The sequence below is a fragment of the Peromyscus californicus genome, unplaced genomic scaffold, assembly GCF_007827085.1.
Source record: "Peromyscus californicus insignis strain IS unplaced genomic scaffold, ASM782708v3 Scaffold_9__1_contigs__length_137607984, whole genome shotgun sequence".
Classification (NCBI taxonomy): Eukaryota; Metazoa; Chordata; class Mammalia; order Rodentia; family Cricetidae; genus Peromyscus; species Peromyscus californicus.
This window is the reverse complement of record NW_026294617.1, coordinates 85772843-85798408: the sequence shown is the minus strand read 5'-3', so window position 1 is coordinate 85798408 and position 25566 is coordinate 85772843. Positions and strand designations below refer to the sequence as shown.

The 25566-nt window shown below is 42.2% G+C and overlaps 1 protein-coding gene across 2 annotated transcripts in view; it reads left to right on the top strand.

Moving 5' to 3' along the window:
* Window positions 1-1625: 1625 nt before the first annotated feature.
* The window catches only part of Ahcyl1 (adenosylhomocysteinase like 1), a 35777-nt gene continuing 11836 nt past the window's right edge, over window positions 1626-25566 (top strand). Inside the window, exons 1-3 of one of the 2 annotated variants that reach the window (XM_052729871.1) lie at window positions 1626-1960; window positions 22522-22633; window positions 24884-25027. In XM_052729871.1, the coding sequence (XP_052585831.1) occupies window positions 1841-1960; window positions 22522-22633; window positions 24884-25027 (376 nt within the window). In that variant the 5' untranslated portion in view covers window positions 1626-1840. The remainder of the gene's footprint in view (window positions 1961-22521; window positions 22634-24883; window positions 25028-25566) is intronic. The other variant, XM_052729870.1, reaches the window with a different exon arrangement.

Genomic DNA, 25566 nt, shown 5'->3' with positions numbered 1-25566 from the left:
TCGAGGTCAGCCTGGGCTACATAGTGAACCTCTATCACAAACAAATAAACCACAACCCAGTGAGATGCGGGATATAAAAGAGTAGACATGGACAGGAATTTAGGGGGAAAGTCACTGGGAAGACTTACTCTCAGCACAGTAGAGAAGAGTCTGGCTTCTCAGAGTCCACCGAAGAGAGAAGGGTGAAGGAAAGGGATGAAAAGGGAGTCGCAGGAGGCAGCTAAATATGTAGTTTACTAGTGAGTTTTGTGGGATATTGTGGCCATTGAGAAATCCCAAGTTGGTGAGATGGCTGAAATAACTTTTCGGAACATTTCAGAAATGTGATTGAAGACTGTTTGCTATGTGATGTAACCTCTCCCCTGGGATCCACAAACCTTCACTAAAAGTTCTGCTACATGTTATAGCCTCATTTTTGTGGTTTAGGGGTGGGATTTGGAAAGAGAATGGGCTGATGTGACAGCAAGAGCTAAAGAAACAGTCATAAGGCTGGAATAGTGAATAACATTTCAGATTAGGCAACCAACTAGAGCCAGAGGTGACCATGAAAACCTAAGTCCCCACAGTAATTCACAGAAATCCTGGGGATAACATTGTACTTTCCACAGGACATAGGAATTGGAGCCAATGTCATTTGAATGACTTTCAAAGGACAAACTACCCCAGCTGACACCAGCTTACAAACAGGCTTTCCCTCTCCAAATGAACAAATTCTTGGAAAACATAAATGTGCCACATGCACCTCTGCCATCCAGGGCCTTACATGGGGATTGTACACAGTAGAATCCAGAAACTGTGAGAGTGCTATGCTACATGAACACCCTGCATGCTCACTGTGAGTATTAGCGGGGGACTAATGCCTAGAGACAGCACGCAGCAGTAGGATCACTTGGCAGGAGCTTTTTCTCAATCTGCCTCTAGTTCTCTACCCTCTGACCCATCAACCCTATCTTAATGACCTCTTCACATCAGCACTGCGGCCTGAAGGTCTCGTAAACAGACAAGGCCCAGGAGGAGATAGTGGCGGAGGTCATAAAGGGCTGTGTAGAAACCAGACTGCTCTCAGCTTGTTCTGCCCCCTATGAAGTCAAAAGCAAACACTGTCCCTTGGAAATGGGCTTCTGGTCCAAAGGGTCCAGCCAGGGTGTGGGCTGTGAGTGAGCAGGCTGTCCCAGGAAGCGCCATAAGATATGTCCTGTGGGGCTCTGGCCTATGCTCCCAAGCATAGCTCTTTATACGTCCCCCATTCCCCGTCCCCCTCCCTACCCCAGGTCCCCTGGGGAATTCAGTAGTCCAAGGCCCCTCAGTCCTGTGGTTTCTTTAAAGGAACCACACACGGCTCAATAGGGCTGACGGCACCACCTGGCGGTGTATATGGTACAACTCACCCTGGGAAGCTCATCGCCCAGGAGCAGGAAAGAAGGAAGGACCGTCCTTGCGGCCCGGCCCAGCGTGGTGACGTCACCAGAGCGCGCCATTTCTCTCCGCCTCTTTCCCCACCCACCTTGGGCCTGCCAGTACTTGACGTGGCGTCTCCGCCCTCTACCCTTACTTTGCGTGCGTGCTTGCGTGCGGCGGAGGTTGCTGCGCGGGCAGGTCGGAGCTGCGCGCTGCTGCTGCTTCTGGTTCTTCTGTGGTCGCGGTCCCTGTCCGGCAGTCTGGGACTGCGGAGCCGGCGAGGCGCGCGGGTCACAGCCCTTCGGAAGCCCGAGCAGCTCGGCGCGGGGCCTGGCGGGAAGGCGGGCGAGCGCGTGGCCGAGGGTGCCGCGCGGACGGGCGGGCGCCCGTGAGGGAAAGAGGCGGGGGCGGCGGGTTAGCCGCGGGCCGGGCCGGCCGGGGGATGTCGATGCCTGACGCGATGCCGCTGCCCGGTGTCGGGGAGGAGCTGAAACAGGCCAAGGAGATCGAGGACGCTGAGAAGTACTCCTTCATGGCCACAGTCACCAAGGCTCCCAAGAAGGTGCGGGGCTCTGGGTGGCGGCGGGGGCCCTCGCGGAAGGGGCGCGAGCAAGCCCCGGGCCCGGGCTCGGGTAGTTCGGGACTTCGGGCTAAGGTTTGGGGTGCTCAGGGACCACTGACACGATGTAAGGGGTGGCCGGTGAGCGGCCATGGGCCTGTCTCGGGCCGAAGAGGCCGCTCTGACCTCGCTTTTCTTTGTCCCTCGGCCGGAGTCCTCCTGGATCTTTCTGAAGCCCGACAGGGCCAGGCCTTACGTTTGCGGCTGACTTTTTCTGGATGGAAGGCCTTGAGGAAGAGATTGGGAGGGGGTGAACGGCTCATCTGACCCCTGTGACCTCTCCAGGGGATGAGGGTGTGCAGGAAATCTCCCCTTAAGTGAGTGGGGAAATCAGCGCCCTTTCAAGGCATCTCTTGGGGAGCGTTGGCCGTTTAACCAACAACTGCGTGATAGCTTAGAGGCAAGAGGAAAGACTGTATGAACTGGTTTTTTTTTTTTTTTTTTTCATGCAGCTGAAGGCAACAAGAGATTGAGAGTCAAAATGATTTTCGCCTTCCAGGCTTCCAGTTGCTTGGAAGTATGCGAGAAAGGGAAATTTAGGGGTTGGTGACAGTAGACACTGTCAGAGATGCAGGTTGATCCCAGTCATGCGAATAGATCATTTAGACATCCTTCCAGAAAGAAGCTTGGGTGGGTTGGAGAGGTGGGTGGTAAGAAATGATTGCTCATTCTTTACTGCACTTACTGAAGCAGAACAAGGTCGGCCTATTGTGCTGTGGGTTGAGCTCAAAAGACATCCTTCTATTGCTCTTGGAAAAGGTGATCTATGGAGGGCTGAGTCTAGCTCTGTCAGTGGTGGGATTGAGATCCCCAGTGCTTTCTGTCAAACACTCCTTGACCTTCCACATATCTGGCACTCAATTAACAGACCAAAGAACCTTTGCAAAGAGGTGACCTTTCCGAAGCCAGTGAAAACCGGGACAAATATTGCCCTCTTGTATGAAGTCACTTCAGAGCTAGCCCTGCCTACAGCATTTGTTGGGATTCAGGGCTGGTATGGATTCAGTCGAGCAAGGTTTGCAGGGGTAATCCCCGAGGTGCCTGCACCTGAACTAGTTCAGCTGTTGTTCTAAGTGCCTGAGAGGGCTTTTCCCCCTCCTCCAGGAAACTGATTGACAGACAGGTTTAGAAAAGAGAAGTCACCACTTTTCAGCTTCAGCTCTGTGTTCTCACAACATTGGGATCGTTACCAATAGTGCCTTTCAAAGGCTGTGGAAGATCCCTCGATCCTAAGGGATACAGTTGACCTCATTTTCAGTGCTCTCGTTCCTCTGACTGCTTGGTTGGAGAAGTGACCTTTTACAATCTGCACTGTTTGGATATGCAGTTAGAGTTCTTACAAGCAAAATGCTTAAGCATAGTACCTCAGATGAGTTCAGGGAAAGAGTAGGTAAACCCTGACAGCCCAGTCTCTCTGACTCTTATCTCTAACCATAAGCCCACCTTCTTTTGTCTAGGTACTTGAGAGTATTTTTATTGTTCCTTTCCTTTATTTCAGTGTAACTATATTTTTGCAAGCCAATACTGATAAGCCAAAATCTGTATTATACATTGTAAACTCCTCGAGGAAAGGACTCGTATTTACCATTATATCTATGGAACCTAGCTCTATACCTTGCATTAGTACTCAATTGTTAATTGCCAGTCTAGCTAGCCAGTAACTGAAATGCTGAATGCCAGCAACAGTAAAGATCCCTTTTCCTTTCTTCTTCCTGTAAGGAATATCTCAAATGAGTATTATTGTGAAGCCAAGTGCTAATGACTTTAGAGACTCTCATTAGCTAAAATAAGCAAGTCTGCCAGGAGTGTGGGAAGACCCTGTTGTAAGTTTCCATTTGCTAGGATATGTGTCTCCAGGTTATTAATCTTGTTCTTTGAACTTTATTGTGTGGCATTTACATTGTACTTGTATTAAAATGCATTACGATGACTAATTACCCTTCCCTTAATGATGATAAAAGGCATTTATTTAGTTAATGGACCAGTTAAGGACTAGTCAAGGTCATGTAGTAAATTCTAGGTAATCTGGGTTTGGATTTTTTATTCCCCCTGAGGATTTCAGCCGGACTTAACAACTTAGGTCACTTTTGTACCTCTGCCGTGTGATAATGTGACAAAGTATGGGAAAGGTTAGGGTGGAAGAGAGCTTGGCATGGTACTGAATTTGTGAGAAAAAGGCCTCTTTCAAATGGTGTAATCCTTCACCCATGAGGATTCCAGCTTGACTCTAAACCAAGTAACCCTTGGATCACTCCCATTCCTGAGGCCCCTCTGGAATTGAGGACATTCCTGGGGCCACAGAAGATAGGGGACTTCAGTGCTTCTCAATAAGATCAGACCCTAGTGGACTTTCCTTGCCAGCTTTTATTTATTGTTTGCTTTGTTTGAGATACAGTTTATGCCCATCAAGTAAAAGCGTATGTATCTTATTCTTCAACTATAATGATACCCAGTGTGTATCCTTGAGTGTCTACCCCAGCGCTATGGATATTACGGGGCTTGTTGGTTTAAGACTTGAAATAGTTGGCGGTCAAGAAGCCAAGTACTGTTAATTGTATTCCCTTAAGTGAATAACTTGTGTGCCTCAGTTTCCTCATTTGCCTAAAAAGTGCCTGTTTGGAATAGGTGAAGCTAGAGACATTTGGAAGTTAAGATAGCAACAGTAATTTTTTAAAGTATATTTTATTCCCTCTTTAAAAATTTTTTACTACATTAATTTATGGAGAAGAGGACACATGTGCCACAGCATGTAGGGAGTCAGAGGATAATTTACAGGAGTCTGTTCTCTTCTCCTTCTACCTTGTGGGTGCCGGGGATCAAACTCAAGTTGTCCAGCTTAGCAGCATATGTCTTTACCTGCTGAGCATCTTCTTGGGCCTTTTCCCTCTTTTCAGTGAGCATTTGAGGTAGCTTGTAGGGAGTCATAAATATTATACAGTAGGGAAGACAAAACTTCAGAAATGATGGGAAAAATTGTTAACCTTGAAGGCTAAGATAATTAATGTGATTGACTATCACAAGCAACTCCATATAAACATCCTAACATCCCTAAGAACATGTCCTTCAGTAGACATGAGCAATAATGGAAGACATTTTTTTCCCCCGACCCAGAATTACAAAGGCAGTTTTCATGGGACCACATTGATTGCTATGGTATAACTCACATGGTAAAACTTACTCACAACTTACAGTGTTTTCAGTTAGTATGGTCAGGAAAACTTGAAGTGAGAAAGGAGTCCTTGAGTTGTAAGAAGTGTTAGCAGTTATTCAAATTTAATAAATCTGCTACATTGTTGCAGAGACAGTAACTGTTTTCCAACCTTCAGAAATTGACTTTATGCCAGGTTATTGTTTTTCCATAGAATAAACCCAAATCTCCAATTTATTGATGAATTCTCCTTTGATGGATATGTTTCTCTAAATACTTCTCAGAATATTAATCATTCTCTGCATTTCTGAAATCTGAGGAAGAAGGACACAGGTTTCTGCTGAGTGGCGTATTAAACGACTTTTGTGCAGAGTTGTTGATCTGAGTAAAGTGTATATAGTTGTATGTAGTGCTAGTTCATCGGGAGCCATGAGAAAGAAGCACACCAGGCAGAGCCCAGTGAGTACTGCTTAGGAGTAAATGTAAGAGGGAAAATCCAGGTGCTCCTTTTCTCTTTAATTATCTCGTGGTACAGTCTTCATGCTGTTCTGTAGATTTTTATACCAGTGCCTCAAAGTCGCCATTTCTCAGCTTTATGGTTTGTTGGTTTGTTTTGTTTTTGTTTTGTTTTTTGAGATAGAGTTTCCCTTTGTAGTCCTGGCCATTATCTCTAGACCAGGCTGGCCTGGAACTCAGAGCTCTGCCTACCTCTGCCGCCAGAGTGCTGCGATTAAGTCTCATCTTTATGTTGTTAAGTGTCTCTATTCTCTTTAAAGCAGCTGCTTTGTTAGTAGCAGTCTTTGAATAGGAGTTAGGAGAATAAGATTTTTTATTTTTATTTTTGAAGTCCAAGGGCTCGAACCCAGGACCTTAGATATGCTAGGCAAGTTGCCACAGAACTGTAGCCCAAAAGACTTTCCCCTCCCCCCAGTTTCTCCACAGGCAATGGTTCCTCCTCTTACTTGGTTTGATTTCCTTAGATACACTCTAATTTCTAAATGAATTTGTTCTGACCTTTAGACATTTAACTTCTAATAGGTTCATTGTTTACATCTTTGGCTGGCAAAATTATAAATATGGTTGAGTGTACACTTATAATCCTAGCACTCAAAAGGCTAAGAGAGGATCATAAATTCAGGGCCAGCCTGCATGAACTGCAGAGAGGTCCTGTCTCTAAAAACAAAAGCAAATAGAAAGTAAATGTGCTTTGGATCCACCAGAAGGGTGTCACCTGGATCCAATATGTTACCCATTATATATTCTTGTCCAGTTACCTAAAAAAACATGTTTGAACTATAATCACAGCAGGCATGTTAAACCCATCTGTGGTAGCTATGGATGTGGTACAACTTGTGATTCTCAAGTATACAATGTGTGCAAGCACTGGCTAGCAAGGGTCTGGGAGGGGATCTTTTTCTTTTATCTTCTTTTTTTAATTGTAATGATTTGGGGGTCTTTCCAAAGTAGAATCCTTGAATCACATGAAATAGAAAGACTTTTGAACTGTAATTTTGAGTTTTTCCACAGAAATGTGTACCCTCACTCCACAGCACCTACAGAACTAGGTGGAACACCCACACTTTTGTTGAGACTCAGACTGATTTGTTTGTTTCTATCTCTGATCAGTTTTTCTAAAGATAGAAGCTCAATACTTTAATCTCAGGATGCATGCAAGTTATTGTTACTGTCTAGTGGTATATAGTGGGACTTAATCATTTACTACCCAAAGCAGACACAAAGTTAAAAAGTATAATAGACTACTAGTAATAGGTAGTATTTGGGATTTTAGAGTAGAGATTGGGAAAGAACTTTCACAAAACCATGTTTGTGAAACTCTCCAGGTACACTTCTGCCTTCTTGCCATGAAAAGTCTCTGTTAATGTTAAAAGTCACACCTGTTAATGTGCCTATGTATGTAATTTGTGGGACTTTCTGGGTTGAATGTGCTCCCTTCTGCACAAGCCAGTTTTCCTCTTTTAAAATGGACAACTAGTACTCACTTTTGTTATCATAAGGTAGCTTCATATGTCGGAGGGGTTGAATGGCTTCCTGTTTATACTGTTGTCTTGGACCTGCCTCAGGCTTAATTCTTTACGATCTGAGGGATGATGGTGTAGTTAGTAAAGCATGCTCTGTTACCTGCTTTTTTCTCTTGCCCTGTACCTGCAAGGCTACAGTGGTGTAGGCATTGACATCCCAACAAGCCTGTGGTTCTCAAAGTGCCAAGGAGAATGCTCTTGTGCTAACCCACAGTGGTGCACTGTTGTTTGTGACCTAAATGTGAAATGGCAGAGTAAAGGAATTGAAGGCCTGGAGGAGATTACAGTAACTTCCATTGACTTTGACCTGAATGAAGCTGTTCATACTAGATTTGGAGCAATGACAAGATTTATAAAGTTCTGTTTTTAATAATTGGCTCTAACTCTTCTAGTACTTACTAATTGCATTACAGTGTACCTTCAAGGCACAGGTTTCCATAGGTATTATGGGAATTACTTTATCCTTACTCCCACAACTGGCTTGACCTTAAGTCCAAGCTTTTGGGCTGTGACCTGTTTTTCTTATAACCCTAGGAGCCCAAATTTAATATATATATCCTCCCCCACCCCGCCCCCCACCAGCCATACCTCATCTCCTTCCTTAGCAGACCATAGGGCAAACTCATTTAGACTCACTTGTTAATGTTATCTTGAAGATGTAGACGAGAAGTTTATTTTGTATTTTCAGAATGGAACCCCTCACCTCTGTTTCTAAGTCTCGAAGAGGTAACTACATTCAGAGTGTAGACGGCAGAGAATTGAAACCCGTCTCCCTTTGGCCTGTCTGAGGAATTGCCTTTAGTAGTTGGGGCATTAGCAGTTGTGCATAATTGTTGTTAATCTTGTGAGTTTTAATCTTTGAAGAATTTCATGAAATCGTAATTTCTGACCTTAGGAAAGTTCAGAGGAACACAGAAACACATGTTTGCTTCTAGAGGTTTTAATAGGACTGCCTGGAACTCATTCAACTCCTTCCTAGACCCTGACTTTAAAAAACCCTGCTTTAACTAGGCAGGCTTCTCCGCTTCGTTATCTCCTTTCTTTACAGATCTAGAATCTGCTTTTTTAAAAAGGTATCTAACTTGTGCTTTGTCCTTGTGGTTTGGAATAAAGCTGAGTCTGGTAGTATTGTCACCCTCCTCTTTGGGAGGCTCCTTGCCTTTCCAAGGGACTCAGAGTATAACTCAGAGACTTTTCACACAGAAACCAACATTTCAGCAACTTTGGGTGAGTACCATCTCAACCCTACTACTCTTCATATGAAACTCTACTTTTCAAACTATTTTTAAGACTGAGCTGATGAAATCTGAATTTTACCATTTGATTTCTTTAGATAGAGCTTATTGAGATCAAGGACCATGTTTTACACATAATGTCTTATGTGTAGTGTTTGAATGTTTATTGAATCAAATACTGTGAAATGATTGTCCCCAGGAGAAAGTAAGTTGGACTCCTGTGGTGACTGACTTGCTTTCCCTTTCTTCTGGCCTGACCTTTTTTTTTTTTTTTTTTTCTTCACTAACTTACACCTCCCTTATGAATGGATAAGGCAGTAACTAGGGACAGCAGGGGAGAACTTAATGAGAATTTCCACTCATTTAGTAGAGCTCTTTCTAATGCCAGAAATGGAAGGTAAGAGAGGAAAAAGAGAATACACAGTACATGGCCTCCTCACTTACTGGCTTAATAGCGTGGAAACATATCCTTAGATGTAATGAGGGGTGCAATTTGAAATTCTCACAGCTTTAAGTCTTGAGCACTGGAGGACCTTCTGCTCAAAGTTCAAACTGGTGTCCTGGATTTAAGGGACAGGGACTTTGGGAGGCCTAGGAAGTTGCAAGTTTGAAGAATAATGAAGAGTTGAACAGTTGGATTTGGAATGTATGTTAGGTTCTGAAAGTATTAGCAGCCTTGCTGGCAGTGCTGAGCAAATTTCCCAGCTTTCTTCCTCTACAGTGCTGGCTGTCCATTATGCTGAATCCAAGGTGAACTTGATACTTAAGGCCTGATGTGCACTTGTCTTTGAAACACACCTTTAGAATTACTGTCTTCTGGGAATGGAGCCAGTGCTGTCTTAATCATGAGCTCTGGTTCTGGTTGGCATTAAATTTTGTGATGTTTCTATAAAGTGTGTGACTTTGGCAAGATTTGGGGGAGAGGGAGACTTTCAAAATTCCTTGTTTTGGAAGATGAAATAAGTGCTTTGTAGAGATGGCAGATATGTGCGGTTGCTCTGGTAACAGATTCAGTTTCCTGTTGGTGTCCAGGTGGTTCCAGCTTCTAATTCAGTACTTGAGTTTTCAGTGCCAGCATCAGTACCGGACTTCTTAGCAAGCAAGCCAGGAAGATTCCCGGTGTTGGCTTGTTATGAAGAGAGTGACCCAGCTGGCTTCTTGTGCTGGTCTTGATGAATTGTGAATCTTAATTACACTGATCAATACAGTGGCCTTGGTAACAGCCTTGTAGCTGCTGTAGAATCTGTTTGCTTCAGGGTTGTAACAGAAAGAGACCAAGTTGGTCGAGGACATTATGTTCCCACTGTAATAAGCTGTAGGCTAAGTCCAAGGGAAAGCAAATCCTGGAGGGGCTGACCTCACTACACCCCTTCTCAAGTATTTCCCAGGAGGAAACGTTACTCTGGAGGTGGTTTCTCTTCTTATTTGCTTGCCAGTTGGGAGTAAATTGAGGTTGACAAAGACTTGGTTTTTAATGTTGTGGGTAAAGGATGCTTCCAGGTTATAAAGGATAGGTGGAAAGCATCTGTGATGAGAAGGCCTCTCAGTCTGCCGGTTTGTAATAGGGAATGGATGACTGTTGAAATTAATCTCAGCCCTTGATTTTTTCCTATTTGGAGAATATGGAACTCATAATTATGCACATTCCTTTCTGATTGCATAGAGAGGGCATTAGCTGAGTGCTGGGCATGATTGGAATGAGAGCATATTGCCAGTTTTTACTAAATTTGAATTAAACCATATTTAAAAATAAATAAAAAGAAAACAAAAACAGTCTCTGTCTTGTTTAGATAGACTGTCATGTTCTCCTAACCTCTTATGGATCCATCAGATGCATTGTTTGTACTGACAAGTATAGTTGGTATTAAAGTAGCTTCTCCAGCCTGGCAGTGGTGGTGCACACCTTTGATTCCAGCACTCAGGAGGCAGAGGCAGGTGGATCTCTGTGAGTTCGAGGCCAGCCTGGGCTACAGAGCGAGATCCAGGACAGCCAGGACTACACATACACACACACACACACACCAAAAAAAAAAAAAAAAAAAAAAAAAACCTCAAAAACAAATAAATAAACAGAAAAAAAAAATAACCTACTGCTGCTTTTCTCACATATTTGGAGTAGGTCTGGAGCAGAACTCAAGGAGCCTGTGGAGTCAACTTTGAGTAACCCCTGTCACCTGTCCTATAGAGTTTAGATTCCCATGAGACTATTTAGGTCATTGGAAGCTACTCTAGGCTCCCTTTACCATTGGAGTTTAGAGCACTCTTAGAGCTGTGTACATACTCCAGGCAGAAAAACAAATACAGTAAACAGAACAATTTGAAGATAGGATATGTGTCAACCTGAAGCCTGTCTGTGGACCCAGGCTAAGCACCTGGAATGATTGCTTATCTAGAATTAAGGATGTGTTAGGTCAAAGGAAGCCCTGAGCTGTGCTCTTTGGACTTTATCTCCTAAACAGTCTTCATCAAAACAGGAAGACCATTTACGAAAGAGTGCTAGGAGGTAGCTATGGAAAAACAGGGAACACCAGTCTTCTCTAAGCCAATACCATTTCTTCAGTCTAAATTCTTTTTTGAAATGCTAAGATAATTCTAACACTTTGTACATACCTTTACCTCTAGTTTCTGCATGGTCAAGTCAGAATGAGAATTTAAACTTGTTAGTTTATATTATGAATTCCTAGACTGAAAACAATAGTATTTTAAAGATTTTGAGAATCATTTTGGTGAAATTCTGACTTAAGAAGAAAAGCACAGAAAGATGTAATTGATTATTGAGGAGTTGCAGAAATAAGAAAGATAAGAAGCATGTGCTAGGGAGAAAAGGCAGACTTTAGGAAGATGGTTGAGTAAGCCATGAGCCATGGTACCAGCTAAGCCATCGTTAATATGCCCTGGTGTTTGACCTGAGCGAATGGCCAGGCCTGCCTCAGGATAAGTGCTGCAGGAGCAAGGGTGGAACTCCTTTGGGGCACTGAGACAGAACACAGTAGGGAGACATGTCCATTTGAGGCTGGAGCTTTTCCTGCCTCCTGTTCTCTGAAAGCTGCCCTTAGGGTCACCACAGCCCATGATGTCCTTTACTTGAGGGATCCTTACAGGATTATTTTTTTTCTTTATGATCTTGAGAACTTTCTACGCCCAGACTGAAAGACTACTGAATAAGGGGGTATTATTAGGGTATTCGAAGCTAACGTTGTATAACTCAGGTCCCATTAACAGAGTCCCATTTCTCCCCAGAGAAGTCAGGCGGCTCTACCTGGTACCAGTTCTAAACGCTTTTCTGTGGGAAAACAGGAAGCCTGCTGTTAACACAAGGCTATTTCATGGTTTGCTTAGTGATGCATTAAAGCTGAGGGGGTATAATCAAATACCAGTTGTCTTTCCTTACCAGCTGGAGTGGTGGCTCAGCAGTCATGAGCAATCATTTCCTGTTCTTCCAGAGGACAGGAGTTCCATTCCCAGTGCCTAAGTCAGGCAGCTCACAACTCCCAGTGACTCCAGCTCCAGGGGATCCAAGGCCCACATCTATTCATACACATAAAAATAAATCATCTTTTTTCATGACCAAAGGATTTTTAAGCCTCACTTCCTAGGGCTTTAAAAATCTATTTTACACTTCTATTCACCCTGTAAAGGTATATAGTTAAACCTTACATTCAGTTTTATTTTTCTTCATCAAATTTTTTCAGCTTTTTAAAGATATAATTGACAAAATTATATGTACCCAAGGGCTATAATGTGATACTTTGATATTTGTACACATTGTCAAGAGATTACTATGATCAAGCCAGTTTACATAACCATTTCCTCAGTTACCTTTTGTGAAAATTTTCAGCACACTGCTTAGCTGTTTTGTTGAGACAGTACAGCTGAGCACTCTCCAGGAAGTGCTCCTAGAACTGGGTCGAAACCCCTTTGGGGGTCAAACGACCCTTTTACAGAGGTCGCCTGTGACCATCGGAAAACACAGATATTTACATTATGATCATAACAGTAGCAAAATTACAGTTTTGAAGTAGCAACAAAAATAATTTTATGATGGGGGGGGTCACCACAACATGAGGAACTACAGTGTTTTTTTATTTTATTTTATTTTATTCGTTTTCCAAGACAAGTTTTCTCTATATAATAGTCCTGACTGTCCTGGAACTCTCTGTAGACCAGGCTGGCCTCAAACTCACAGAGATCTGCCTGCCTCTGCCTCTGCCTCCCGAGTGCTGGGATTAAAAGCATGCACCACCACTGCCTGCTGGATAGTTCTTTGTTTAAAAACTACATTTGAAATATACATCTGATGCATATTTTAAAGTATGGTACCTCCTCCTGGAAAATACTCGGTGAGTTTCTCAGGTAAACCCTCTCCCCATACACACACAAATCAGTAGTCAGTTTTAACCATACCAAATTGGAATTCTCCCTGTACAAAGACAGGTGGTTGTGATATAAATATGAAATTATTTAGTAAGTAATCAGTATTGGATTGCCCATCCATTGTCCTTCACTCTGTAACAATAAATCAAAGGAAGTGGGAATCAGAGCAGAGCTTTTTGCCTCTATAGAGTTTAAACCCTGCTGGTCTGCACAGTAGCGTCTCAACAGCAGGGCATTAACAACTTAGAACATCATATATATTTTGTCCCTATCCTTTCATTTATTTCAAAATGTGGGTCCTGAAAGAACTGTTTACCTTCTGCAGAGGTCACAATTGTTCTTTATTATTCTCCACAAGCCTTCCTGAAACCACAGTCTTGAGTAGACTAGCCCCTGAGACAGCAGGAGGCTGCTTTCCCCACTCAGTTCCAAAGGCAGGGAAATGCTACTGAGCTTGTAGCTTGGTTGGGTTTTTTTTGTTTTTGTTTGTATGTATGTGAGTGAATGTGCATGTAGAGGTTAAAGGACAACTTGGAGGAATTGGTTCCAACCTCCATGTTTGTCCCAGGATTGAACTCAGCTGTCAGTCGTGGTGGCAATCACCATTACCCACTGAACCATCTCACCAGCCCAATATTCAGGATTTTATTGTTTAACATACTAGTGCATGAGGATTTTAAACTTCCTTTCTCATTAACTTTTAAGTAAAAATTCTAATCTAATGTTCTAGCTAGTGTTCTTTGTGTATCAAGAGTTTTATTTTTTAATGAAAATTATTCAGATTATTGATACCCTGGCAGTGTTGCTTATTGAAAAAATAACTCTTCTTAAGCAAAATCTAATTTTGATTTTGTTTTGCTGTGTGGTGTTAGCAAGAAAACTTGATCTTTGTGTTCCTGTGCCCTTCACTGGTTTGAAATGACTGCAGAAAGCCAGGGCTCAGGAAAACCGAAACTTGCATATGCTGATTTTGAAGGTAGACTGGGTGGAAAATGCACATTGTTCATCCTGGAGTGATAGGCAACCCTTGTTTAAACACCTCCAGAGAAGCCACAACTGACAACCCTTTTCAGCTCGCTCTGCTTTTTGGGAGCCACATAGGTAGTAGTTTCATGCTAAGATTTTTATGTAAACTTGAAGAATGGAAACTAAAATCGGATGAAGCTGATTTTGTAGACAGAGTTTCACTTTATCCTTTCAACTTGAAAACATGTAACCCAACTACAGGATAGATTGTGAAAGGTCCCATTGACTCCTTTAGAAATAATTGCTGTTGCTACATAGTTAATATTTAACATGGGATCCTGGAAGTCAGATTTATCTTGTTGTTTTGATAGCTTTTTCCTCTCTTGAGCCTATGAGCTTATGGGAAGCAACTTTAAAAAAAAAAGAAAAGTGATGTAGGTCCTGTCTGTTAGCCCAGGATTTAAAACACCAGTTCTCCTCGACTTGCCTGCCACATGTTGGTAGCTGCTTATAGTTCTGTACTTGGCAAAGACTTTGCATTTCTTTCTTCTCCAGTTAGACATAGTCTAGCCTTCCTGAATGCTGACCTTACTCACAGCGTGATTCATTTATTCACTGAACAAATGCATAAATTTAAAATGTAATTGGTTTTTAAACCTCACATAAGCTGTAGTTCCAGACCAAGGAAGGAAAATTTGTTTTTAGGTATTACTTATCTTCTTGTTAAGTTGCCACGTCACCCGATGGTGCCAGAGAACTACGTGGGCATTCCTTTCAGTCTACCCACTAGTTGTTTTGTGTTCAGTTGTCTTCCATAGACATTTGTCTGAAGTGTACAGATAGGCCTGTTTGTAAGCAAGTTGACAAGTTTTCCTCCTCTTAAAACAAAAAAGCATCTCCACATACCGTGCAGTTTAACTTTTGAAAAAGTAAGGGAAGGAAAATAAGAATGTAAATATGTATTTGCTGGAAGAAAGCCAACATGAAAACATACAGAAGCCACTGAAAATAGTGTGGACGGAAGCGAGACTCTGAATACACATGTAAAGCTTGAGTTATGTCTGTTTTATACACCAGTAAGATTAAATAGAAGAGGAAAGAAATGAAACATAACAAATCTTTAGAAACACAAATGAGCCCAACTAAAACAGCACATCTAAGCTCATGGATCCAATTGGTTGTGCAGGCTCCCAGTAAACAGTACTTGGACTGTACATCCTTCATGAAATGTACTGTAAGGACAAAAAGAATTGCAGGGAGATCTCTTTACCTTTGTGTGTGTTTGTGTGCACTGTGGCACAGGTGTGGAAGTCACTGGACAGCCACGGGTGTCAGTCCTCACTTTGCACCTTGTTTGAGACAATAGTATTTGTTCACTGCTGCATGTGCCAAGCCACTTAGCCTGCTAGCTTTACCTACCCCTAACTCTCACAGAGGTGAAAGGAGAAAAAATGAGCTCCATAAGTATCCACTGTGCTCTATGGCATAGGAATGCCCGCTCTCCATGCACATCATACACAATAGTAATAAATAAAATGTTTCTCAATTTGTAGAATTGCTATTAATATTCTTTTGGGTTTTTGTTTTGTTTTGTTGAGATAAGGTCTCACTATATAGCTCTGGCTGGTCTGAAACTCACTATGTAGACCAGGCTGAAACCCATAGAGATCCATCTGCCTCAGCCTCTCAAGTGCCGGAATTAAGGGTGGGCGCCACTACATCTGGTTTATTATTCTTAAGTTTTATAATGACATTGAGATTTGGTAGGAGAGTGTCTTTATTCTTTATTCTTGAATGAATTCCAAAGAATGTATTGAAATTTTCATGTTTGTAACCTTTTTTTGTTTTTACTTTAGTATGTGAAAGTATGCATGTGAGTGTGTGTGTGTGTGTGTGTGTGTGTGTACACCACATGAAAAATTTAAAGATTCATTCTAGGTCAAGAGTATTTAAATATTTATTATACTGTTCTTTTGACTTTTTTTCTATGTTAAAAATGGTAACAAATTTGGAGAAATAAAAGATACAGCAGTGGTGCTGGGAGAGGTGGGTAAACAGAGCTTTTTAACATGTTACTTAAGTAATGGGTATGTTCTAAGGAACCAGGATTCTTAGTCACCTGTGCTAATTTCCCCTTAAAATATAGAAGTGCCAGTAGTTTAGGGTGAGGAGAGGGTAGGGTAGCATGATATGAGGGTAAGGCAGTTAGGCAGTAACAGGCTAAGTATACATAGAAACTTAGTTTGGATGTGTTTTACAGTATGTTGTAAATTGTGTTTTTAGAAGATTAGGAAGTCCTGCCCTGTGCTACTTATTCTCTCCTTCAAAAACACAAAATAAAAAGCCATTGACTTGCTTCTTTGACCTTCGGTTGGCAATTCATTGGTTGACTGCAGCTCTTAGGGAGGTAGTAGAGGCCAGTGGAGAAAAGAGGTAGTGGCCAGTGGTGAAACCACTTGTGCTCTGGGACTTTTTCCAGTTGTCTTTATGGTTTCAGCGACTTAGCTGTATGGGCCTGCTAGTACCTCCTCCTTCCTTACACCAACCAGCCTTGACAGCATCACACTGAGGCCCGTTTGGAATGGGATATTTTGTCTGACTGTGCAATTAGATTCTAGTAGTGTGTGTTGTTGGCGACTGTTGAGACACAGACGGGTAAGTGGAGGAAGGAGATGTGTATTGTGATTAGTCAGCCTGCCCACCCACTCCCTCCTAGAAACTCAGACCCCATCTGGGGAGACTGAGAACTTAAGAAACTTGAGAAGAAGGAAGACAGGGAACAGCAAAAAACCTGCTGAGTCTCAGAAAACTGGTTTCTGCAGCAGGAAATCAAAGAGGAGGCTGGAGGTATCTAGTTTGGCTCTGTGGCCCAAGATAATCTTTTTTAGATCCTTATTCTCTATCAGGTGTGTTTGAGGGCAGGGTTGGAAAGAAAGACCCTTCTTTAGGAGACGACTCTCATCTAATTGAAGTAGATTTGGGTACTTCTTGTTTCACAATATTGATGTTTATTGTTGTTTCTTTGAATGCATCTACAATGGAGATCAGACTGATCTCTGCTAAGAAAACGTGCTGCATCTGTCTGGGCTGACTGTCATGATCTCTCATCTTTCCTCTGAGAAGGCAGAGGCTGGGAGTAGAATCTTAAAGAATTAGTGAGAGGATGTGGAAAGGGGCTTAGAAAAGATGTAGGAGACTTAGAAGGTGTTTTAATGCACATCTTAGTAATTACCTTGTTAAATTTTCTAGTTTCTGATTAGCCTTTTTGGCTCAGTGCTGTTAACCTAAGAAATATGTTACCCATAATTTCTAAACAGCAAAATTCTGTGCACAATATGCCAGAGAAGACAGTGGGATAGAATATATGTTTTTAAATGTCTCAGAAAACCGGAAGAGAATACTGCCCTCTCAAATAATCTCAGTAGTAAGAAAGACTAGTCCTTCCATGCACATCTCAGGCATGCTTCTTTTTTTCTTTCTTTCTTTTTTCTTTTTTGTTTCTTTTTGTTTTGTTTTTCGAGACAGGGTTTCTCTGTGTAGCTTTGCGCCTTTCCTGGAACTCACTTGGTAACCCAGGCTGGCCTCGAACTCACAGAGATCCGCCTGCCTCTGCCTCCCGAGTGCTGGGATTAAAGGCGTGCGCCACCACCGCCCGGCTCAGGTATGCTTTCTTAATGATTTGTTTTCCTAGTATTTGCTGTTTACCTTTGAGTCTAGTTTTTTGCCCTTAGGAGGGAACCTTTCTGAAGAAATTAAAAGCTGTTAGATAGGCATGTGAAATAACAAGGTTAATAAGGAATCTGGCCTGACCTCTAATTTTTGGAGGACCCACATTAAACAATATGACATAGAAGAGAATCATCATTCTTACTAAGCTATTTGAAAAGCTGCTTTAAAGTAGCACCTCAAACTAGCCTGAAGTTGAATTGGATTTTTTTTTTTCAGAGCTGACGACCGAACCAAGGGCCTCGCGCTTACTAGGCAAGCGCTCTACCACTGAGCTAAATCCCCAACCCCTTGAATTGGATTTTAAAGATACAGCAAATAGACTAAAGTCTGTGTGTATTACAGTAGCCAGCATGTTCCTAGAGGAGTAGCAAAAGTTCATGACACAGCCATCTGTTAGCATTGCATGGTGAGTCAGAGCCATCTACAGATTTTAGAGGGCCTTATTTCTTACATAGGTAGCTCTCTCCTAGGGTGACGCGGGTACTTCGTGGCAAGTGAATATGTTGACTAAAAGAATATAATGCACATGTATATTGTCCTGATCATTGTCACTTAACCATAGGGTCATAGTAGGGTTCTGGTAGCTTAATTTCTTTTAATTCAGCAGAGAGAAGGAAAATTTGAGTAAGGTATGGGAAGGAGGGAGGGTAGCTGAGCTATTTGCTTGAGTGTGTAGGCCATACATTTTCAGAAGTAAACTCAACTTCTGATGGTAAAAAATATTAAGATCAATTAAACAAACAATTACAATTATTTTTCTCTTGAGGTTTATAACTTTGGGGGTTGCCTGTGTTCCCTTTGTCTTGGTAAGTTCTGTACCATTCTTGTAGCTTACTTTGTCACCACACCCCCCTCTAAGTGGAATACATAAAGTACCCAAATTATTAGGTCGAGCTTTTCCTAAACGAGCCTCAGTATTAGACAGAAGTCAGTCAACCATCATTAGTAGGGCTTTAAAATAGCTATACTGGCCTGATATTGAATAAGGTTTTTAAGACACAGCAAGTAGACATCTGTATTTGGGTGTGATATTTGGAGACTGGATCGATCTAACCTAGCCTTTCTCAGATGTGCTGTTAGTATAAGAGTGGAACTGTATAGTACTTTGGGCACTTTGTCTATTTTTCCTTCTACCCCTCCCTATACTTACTACCTTATGTTTGAATTAGTAGTTCTTAAAGTTTTAGATTTGGAGAAACAACAGTGAAGTCATGTTGATAAGAAGTAATACAAACCACACTTTTGCAGTTGTCTTTGGATTTTCTTTTATCCAAATTACCATTTTTTTTCCACTTAAATACCTTGAGTCTAGCCCAAACAGAAAGCTGCTATTAGATCTGGTTTCGCTAGAAATTATAACATCCAGAAATTGCTTTTGGCAGTAGTATCCTTATTTACAGTATAAAGGTGAGCAGCATGCAAGAATTCTTTCCACCAAGGGGGAAAGAGCTGCTAGCTGGAAAGAATCTGTAGAGTTAGACTCCTGGATGAAGCTGGCAGAGCCACAGCACTCTGTAGCAGCTGCTCGGAAGCAAGTCTCTGCAGCTTGTAGTTCAGGGTAGCAGAGAGGACAGGGTTAATGTGAATCTGCATGCTGCTGGGCCCCGTATAGAGAGCTGTCCACTGTGCCGTGGCTTAAGCTAACACTGCCTACTTTGGATGTGGATCCTATCTAGTATTGGAGAGGTGGGTGTTAGGAGCACTGCACAGAGTAGTAAGCTGCTTGCCACAGTCTAATATTTTTAGATGGGAAAGATCTTGCTAAGCTTTAGGCTGCTGATAAGCTTTATTAATACAAGGCGAGATTATGCCTATTAATTCAGTTCTTAGGTTGCTGAAGAAATATTTCTAACTTGCTACACTGCTTCTCTATATTCTTTATCTAAAAATCTGCAAATGTTACCAAAGTTCCCTCCTCCATCTCACCACCATGTAGGTGGTATCTGGAAACATGCCCAGAACCCTTTGAAAAAAGATGAACAGGAGAGGGACTCTACCAGCCTGGAGAAGGGAGGAGCACTTCCGAACAGGCTGCCCCTGCCAGCCACAGGGAGGCTGGTGAAGGCAGTGCTGCCGCTGGAAGCTGTTACGAGCGAGCCACTGATGGGCTCTTGACTGTATCTTACTCCTGCCAAAGGAACTGCAATGAGGTTGAAATTCACTGCTGTGGTCCACTCTCTTTGCCTTGCGTCCTACTGACTGGAGAAGTCATGTGAACATGTAATTAGAAATCCTATTTGGAAGGCAAATGCTGACTGTGGCCATCTCAGCAAGTTGAGGGTTTAGTTTTTTGTTTGTTTTTCCTTTTGAAAAGCAGTTGTGCATTTGATATTTAAAGTACTTAAAATTAAGGTTTTAATACAAAAGTAAAAAATGTCTTGGGCTGCAGATACTTGTCAATCATATTCTGGCATAGTATATGTGACTCGGCTTGATTGTGATTGTCATTTATCCTTGAAGCTTGATTGATATTACATGAGAAAGGAGTTTTAAAGATTCACTCACTCTGCAGATGTTCATTAAATGCCTTCTACGTGTGTGGGGCCCTGACTTGTTCTGGATGTGTAGCTCTTACACCTTCAGTGTCTTTTTAGGCTTAGAAAGCAGACTGTACTCTCCTTTTCTTGTGTCAGAGTTGCCTAAAGAAAACACTTCCCCGTTAGATGTTGAACCAAGATGAGTTCGAAACAAATACACCAGGTTTCTGTCTCTGCCCTGCTGTTTGATTCTGTCCTTTGCATTCATTCTGGGTGGGAATCATGCTAGTTAGAAAGTTGAAAACACACACACACACACACACACACACACACACACACACACACACAGAAAGAAAGAAAGTTGAAAACACAAACTAGTGTCCCTTTGTTTGCTACTTTGTGACTGTAGAATCCTACCAGTTCTGTTTTCCATTTGTTCATACTAACTGCCTGTGCCAAGGCCACAGACCAAAGTTTGGTTCTTTTTTCTTTTTCTTTTTCTTTTTAAGATTTATTTATTTATTTTGTATACAGTGTTCTCCTGCATGTATGCCTGCAGGCCAGAAGAGGGCACCAGGTCTCATTATGAATGGTTGTGAGCCACCATGTGGTTGCTGGGAATTAAACTCAGGACCTCTGGAAGAGCAGTCAGTGTTCTTAACCTCTGAGCCATCTCTCCAGCCCCAAAGCTTGGTTCTTACACTGCAGCCTGCTGCTACCCCAGCAGAGAATGGATGTGTCAGGAGAGGAAGATTGTGTAGCTTTAACTAATGTAGATGTTACTCTTTTAAATTTATTATTTTGTGTATATGAGTGTTTTGCCTGTCTGCATGTATGAACATGAGGTGAATTCAATGCCCTCAGAGGCCAGAAAGGGGAGTCAGATCACCTTAGGTAGAGTTGTGAGCTGCCATGTGGATGCTGGGGATCAAACCAGGTCCTCTGGAAGAACAGCCAGTGCTTTGAACTACCGAGTCATTGCTCTAGTTCTTGGTTTAGTCTTTCTAGCTTAAAAGTGGTGATGTGATGATCAGACTGTTTATATTGTATAGGAAAGATTTTCACCTATAAAAGTATATACATTTCCTGCCAGGCAGTGGTGGCACATGCCTTTAATCCCAGCATTCTGGAGGCAGAAGCAGGTTGTAGCATTAGGAAGGTTGAGAACCACTGGTTTAAGCCATATAATTCCATATTTTCACACATTGTTTTGTTTATAAATAATACTGATTGCAAACTATTTTCAGTTTATTAAAGCCAGTGGTCCATGTGTTCTACAGTGTTGATATGCTGACACATACATATAACCCTAACCAGGCTAATGGCTGGTGCAGAATTGTGAGTTCTGAGGTAGCCTAGGTCTTTTAAAAGACTCTGTCTTAAATTAAAAAAAAAAAAAAAAAAGTACCCTGAAATCTTCTAGTTCTGATTTATTCTACTTACAGAGACCTTTAAAACTTGCCATTCTTTTCTTCTTCCTTTAAATTGATCCTGATTAGTTAGAATTTAATTAATAGAGGATTTAGTATTTGTTTTTAAACTTCTCTCTCTCTCTCTCTCTCTCTCTCTCTCTCTCTCTCTCTCTCTCTCTCTCTCTCTCTCTCTCTCTCTCTCTGAGACAGGGTCTCTCTGTGAAACAGTCCTGGCTGTCCTGAAACTCACTCTGTAGACCAGGCTGGCCTCGAACTCACAAAGATCCGCCTGGCTCTGCCTCCCGAGTGCTGGGATTAAAGGCGTGAGCCACCACTGCCCAGCTTAAACTTCTCTTTCATCAGTACACTCTGATATTTTAAATTTTTACTGGGTGTAGAAAACTCTGGCATACTACATTGGTTTTGTGGAATACAGATACATAGCTGGGCTGAGATGCTAACACTGTAATGTGTTTTGCCATTGCTAGGCTTTATAGCCAAAAGCAAGGCCACTGCCCAAAATCAGAAGAAGAATATGCTACAAGAGAGTATGCTACAAGTTTTGGAGCAAAAAACAGGTGCAGGATTGTATCTGTTTTCTGATAGGATTGGGCGGAAGGGTAGAGTTTAGTGTGTTAGACAGGTTATATAAAAGGGAAGGGAGCAACTTGATGAAATGAAGAAAATTTGGTAAAATTGTATAGTTACTAAAATAAATTGACTTTTCAGAATTACTCTCCTCCCCTTCCAACCCAAGTCTTACTGAAATGATTGGGAAGCGACAGTAGCTGGTCTTTTAAAAGGGGTCAGAAAGCAGCCTGTTGCCCACCTCCTTTCTAATGAGGATTACTGCTGTAGTAGGAACTACATGGTAATATTGACTTCTGGGAAATTAGTGTATGGCCTTGGAAAATGAAATACATTAGACTAACAAGATGGCTCAGAAGGTAAAGATGCCTGCCATCAAATCTGACAACTTAAGTTCTATCCCCAGGACCCACATGATAGAAGGTGAGAACTGACTCCCACAGTTTGTCTTCTGATTCCATGTGTGTGCACATGATAAATAAAATCCATAGAATTCCCTTGTACTAAGTTTTCGGCTGTTTACCTTTCTCTTCTAGCAAATCCAGTTTGCTGATGACATGCAGGAGTTCACCAAATTCCCTACTAAGACTGGCCGGAGATCTTTGTCTCGCTCCATCTCACAGTCCTCCACAGACAGCTACAGTTCGGGTAGGTATGAACTTCATGTCTTCTCTGTCTCTTCCTGTTCACTACCTAGTGCTCGTCACTTATCTAGAATGTGAAAATCCATCACAGTAAGACTTGTAGCTAAGGATGCTTTTGTTGAGACTTTCTTTCCCAGGCAGTTTCTGTGTGGTCTGTGACCATTATCCAGTTGGTGGTATTGGGAAGTTCCTGTGTCCACATTAGCAAGGGGGAGAATCAGTGGAATTTTGACTTTCAAAACCAGCATTTAAAAAGAAATACACTTTTAAACGTAATTGTATAAAATATATTCTTCCTCTTGGGTTTTTCTTCTTGTCACTAAGACTGCTTGAATTATGACAATAAAACTAGTATTTTTGTCTCCTTTTATTAACAAGATTGCCCTTTATGTTGACATGTCTTCCCCTGTTAACTCCTGGAGTGGAGATATAAATAAAGTACTGTGATGTGGTTCCAGCTGTTTCCCTCCCCTCCTGTCTTAGCCATCTGGAGAAAGTCTTCGTTCTGGTCTAACTGTGCCTGTCTCAGCTGCAGAGAAAGTATTAGAAAGTAACTGGAAAGGCTGCTGAGGGGAGGCTGGGGAGACGGCTCAGTGAGAGACTGACTGTGCAGGTGTGAGGACCTGAGTTCACCCTCAGCGCCCACCTAAAAAGCCAGGTGTGGTGATGCACTCTTGTAACCACGGGCTGGCCAGCTGCCTGTCCTCACCTAGTCAGTGAGCTCCAGTTCCCAGTGAGGGACCCTTTAAAAACAAAAAAAGGTGAGTGGCACCACGATGAAATAACTGAAGTTGACGTCTCTGCACACACATGCATTCCCAAAAGCTTTTGAATTGTAGAAAATGAGTCTGGAGGAGACATTAAAGGCATCTAATACTACTTCTTCATCATTCAACAAGAGAAATAGTTAAAAGATTAGGAGACTTGCCCAAGGTCCAGGTTGCTATTAGAGTTAATGAAGGATTTGTATGAAAAACCCTTCATTGTCTCTTACCAGTATTGCTTGCATTGTATTATTAACTTTAAGGGCTGGATGTGAGGTTTAAGAAATGTAAAAAAGCAATTATCAAAGAAAATGTATCTCTTCACTGTGCCACTGACAACCCAACCAGTATAGTCAGGACAGGCAAAGAAGAACAAATAAATGTAGATGTACAGGTTATACTGTTGTAATAATGGTTGTGTGGATCCCATAGGGGCTAAAACACACAAGAAACAATCCCAAATATAATGGCTGTCATAAATGAAAAGGTTTCTTGAAGTGTCAGACAAAATTAGTGTGGTAAGCAGAGCAGTTGCAGCTAAACAGACAAGGAAATCTTAGGTGGAAAAATTGAGTTCTGGAAGGAATAGAGATGGAATGAGTGATGTTTTCAGAGGTCTTGATGGTCATCTTATAGAAACCCATTGGAACAGAGCTGAATTTATAGGGTGGAGAAAATGGCCTTTAGTAGTGTTTGTGTTGCCTGGACTTCTGTCAGTAAGAGAGCATTATTAGTCCAGTGGCCAGAATGTTGACCAGGAAAACATTGAGTTCAGAGAGGAAAGACGTGACTGGAGAAGTAATGAGTGGTTGTAGATCCTGTTGCATATCTGTCTAAAGGACAGGTTTCAATTGTATGTGAAGCTTTTATCTCAGATTTATCTTCTTGACAGACTTTCTCAAAGCTGTCAGAAAGATCTGCTTGTTTTCCATCATTGTCTGTATTCCGTGAGCACAACCTGGTATAAAATCCCTTAAGAATTACGTTCATCTACATCAGTAGTTCTCAGAAGCAGCACTTAGGAACTTGTTGGGAATGCCGTCTCCTGAGTACCTCCCGAAACCTACCAATGGAAACATTCGCCAGGAAACTGGCAATCTGGACTTTTAAGAAGCAGGTCATTCTGATAGATGTGTGAGAACCAGTGACCTAGAGAAATAGCATGCTTTATCCCTGTTACCCCATTTTTGTGGGATCTGGTTACAGTCACTGTTATGTGGGGTCACCACAGGTGGTATAGGCTTAGGCTCTGTAGTTCTTTATCACAGACACGGTGGCACACAGTCATTGGGATGGGCGGGAGAGCTGCAGTGCTAAGAGATGCAGTTTCATTCACACCAGCTATTAGAGCCTGGAGGAGCAGAACTGATGGCGTAAGAGGACTTGCAGTTAAAAGTGTTCTCTTCATTTAATGAGAGTCCCTGGGGGGCTGCACTCAGTGGAATTTGGACCAATAGGTTTTTCTCTCCCTATGTCTTTGCTGGCTCTAGCTGCATCCTACACAGACAGCTCTGATGATGAGGTTTCCCCCCGAGAGAAGCAGCAAACCAACTCGAAGGGCAGCAGCAATTTCTGTGTGAAGAACATCAAGCAGGCAGAGTTCGGTCGCCGGGAGATTGAGATTGCAGAGCAAGGTAAAGAAGGGAGTGAGTGGAGGACCAGAAGCACCCTTCGTACCTCTTCTCAGGACCTGGACAATAAGTGTCCTAGAAAAGATGGTTTCTCAGCCTTTGGATAAACACTTCTCCCTATATGGAAACCGAGCCTTAGGATTCTTATGTTTGTTTTTCCTTTTTCCCTTTTCCCAGTGTATGGTAATTACAGAGTGGTTTCTGTTTTCCTCATCATGACACCATATTCACAGATCTACAGTGCGTAGTCAGCAAATGTTGGATCACAACATAGTGGTTAGTTATGTGGGATATTCTTGTAGCTGCCAATACCAGAGAGCCAGCTTTCCCAGAAGTTGCTGATGTGGCAGGGTTCTAAGTTAAGGTTGTGGTAGCCTGGGGTCTCCTTAAGTCTTAGGCACCCTTTACTAGAACAAAGTAGGGGACTGGCAGTCAGCTGAATCTTGGTTTCTCTATTCCACTACACTACTCCCCAGGGTCTCTGCTCTTTTTTTTAATGTTGAAGGTGTGTTCCGTACTGCGAGCTTGACAGGCTAGGGTAA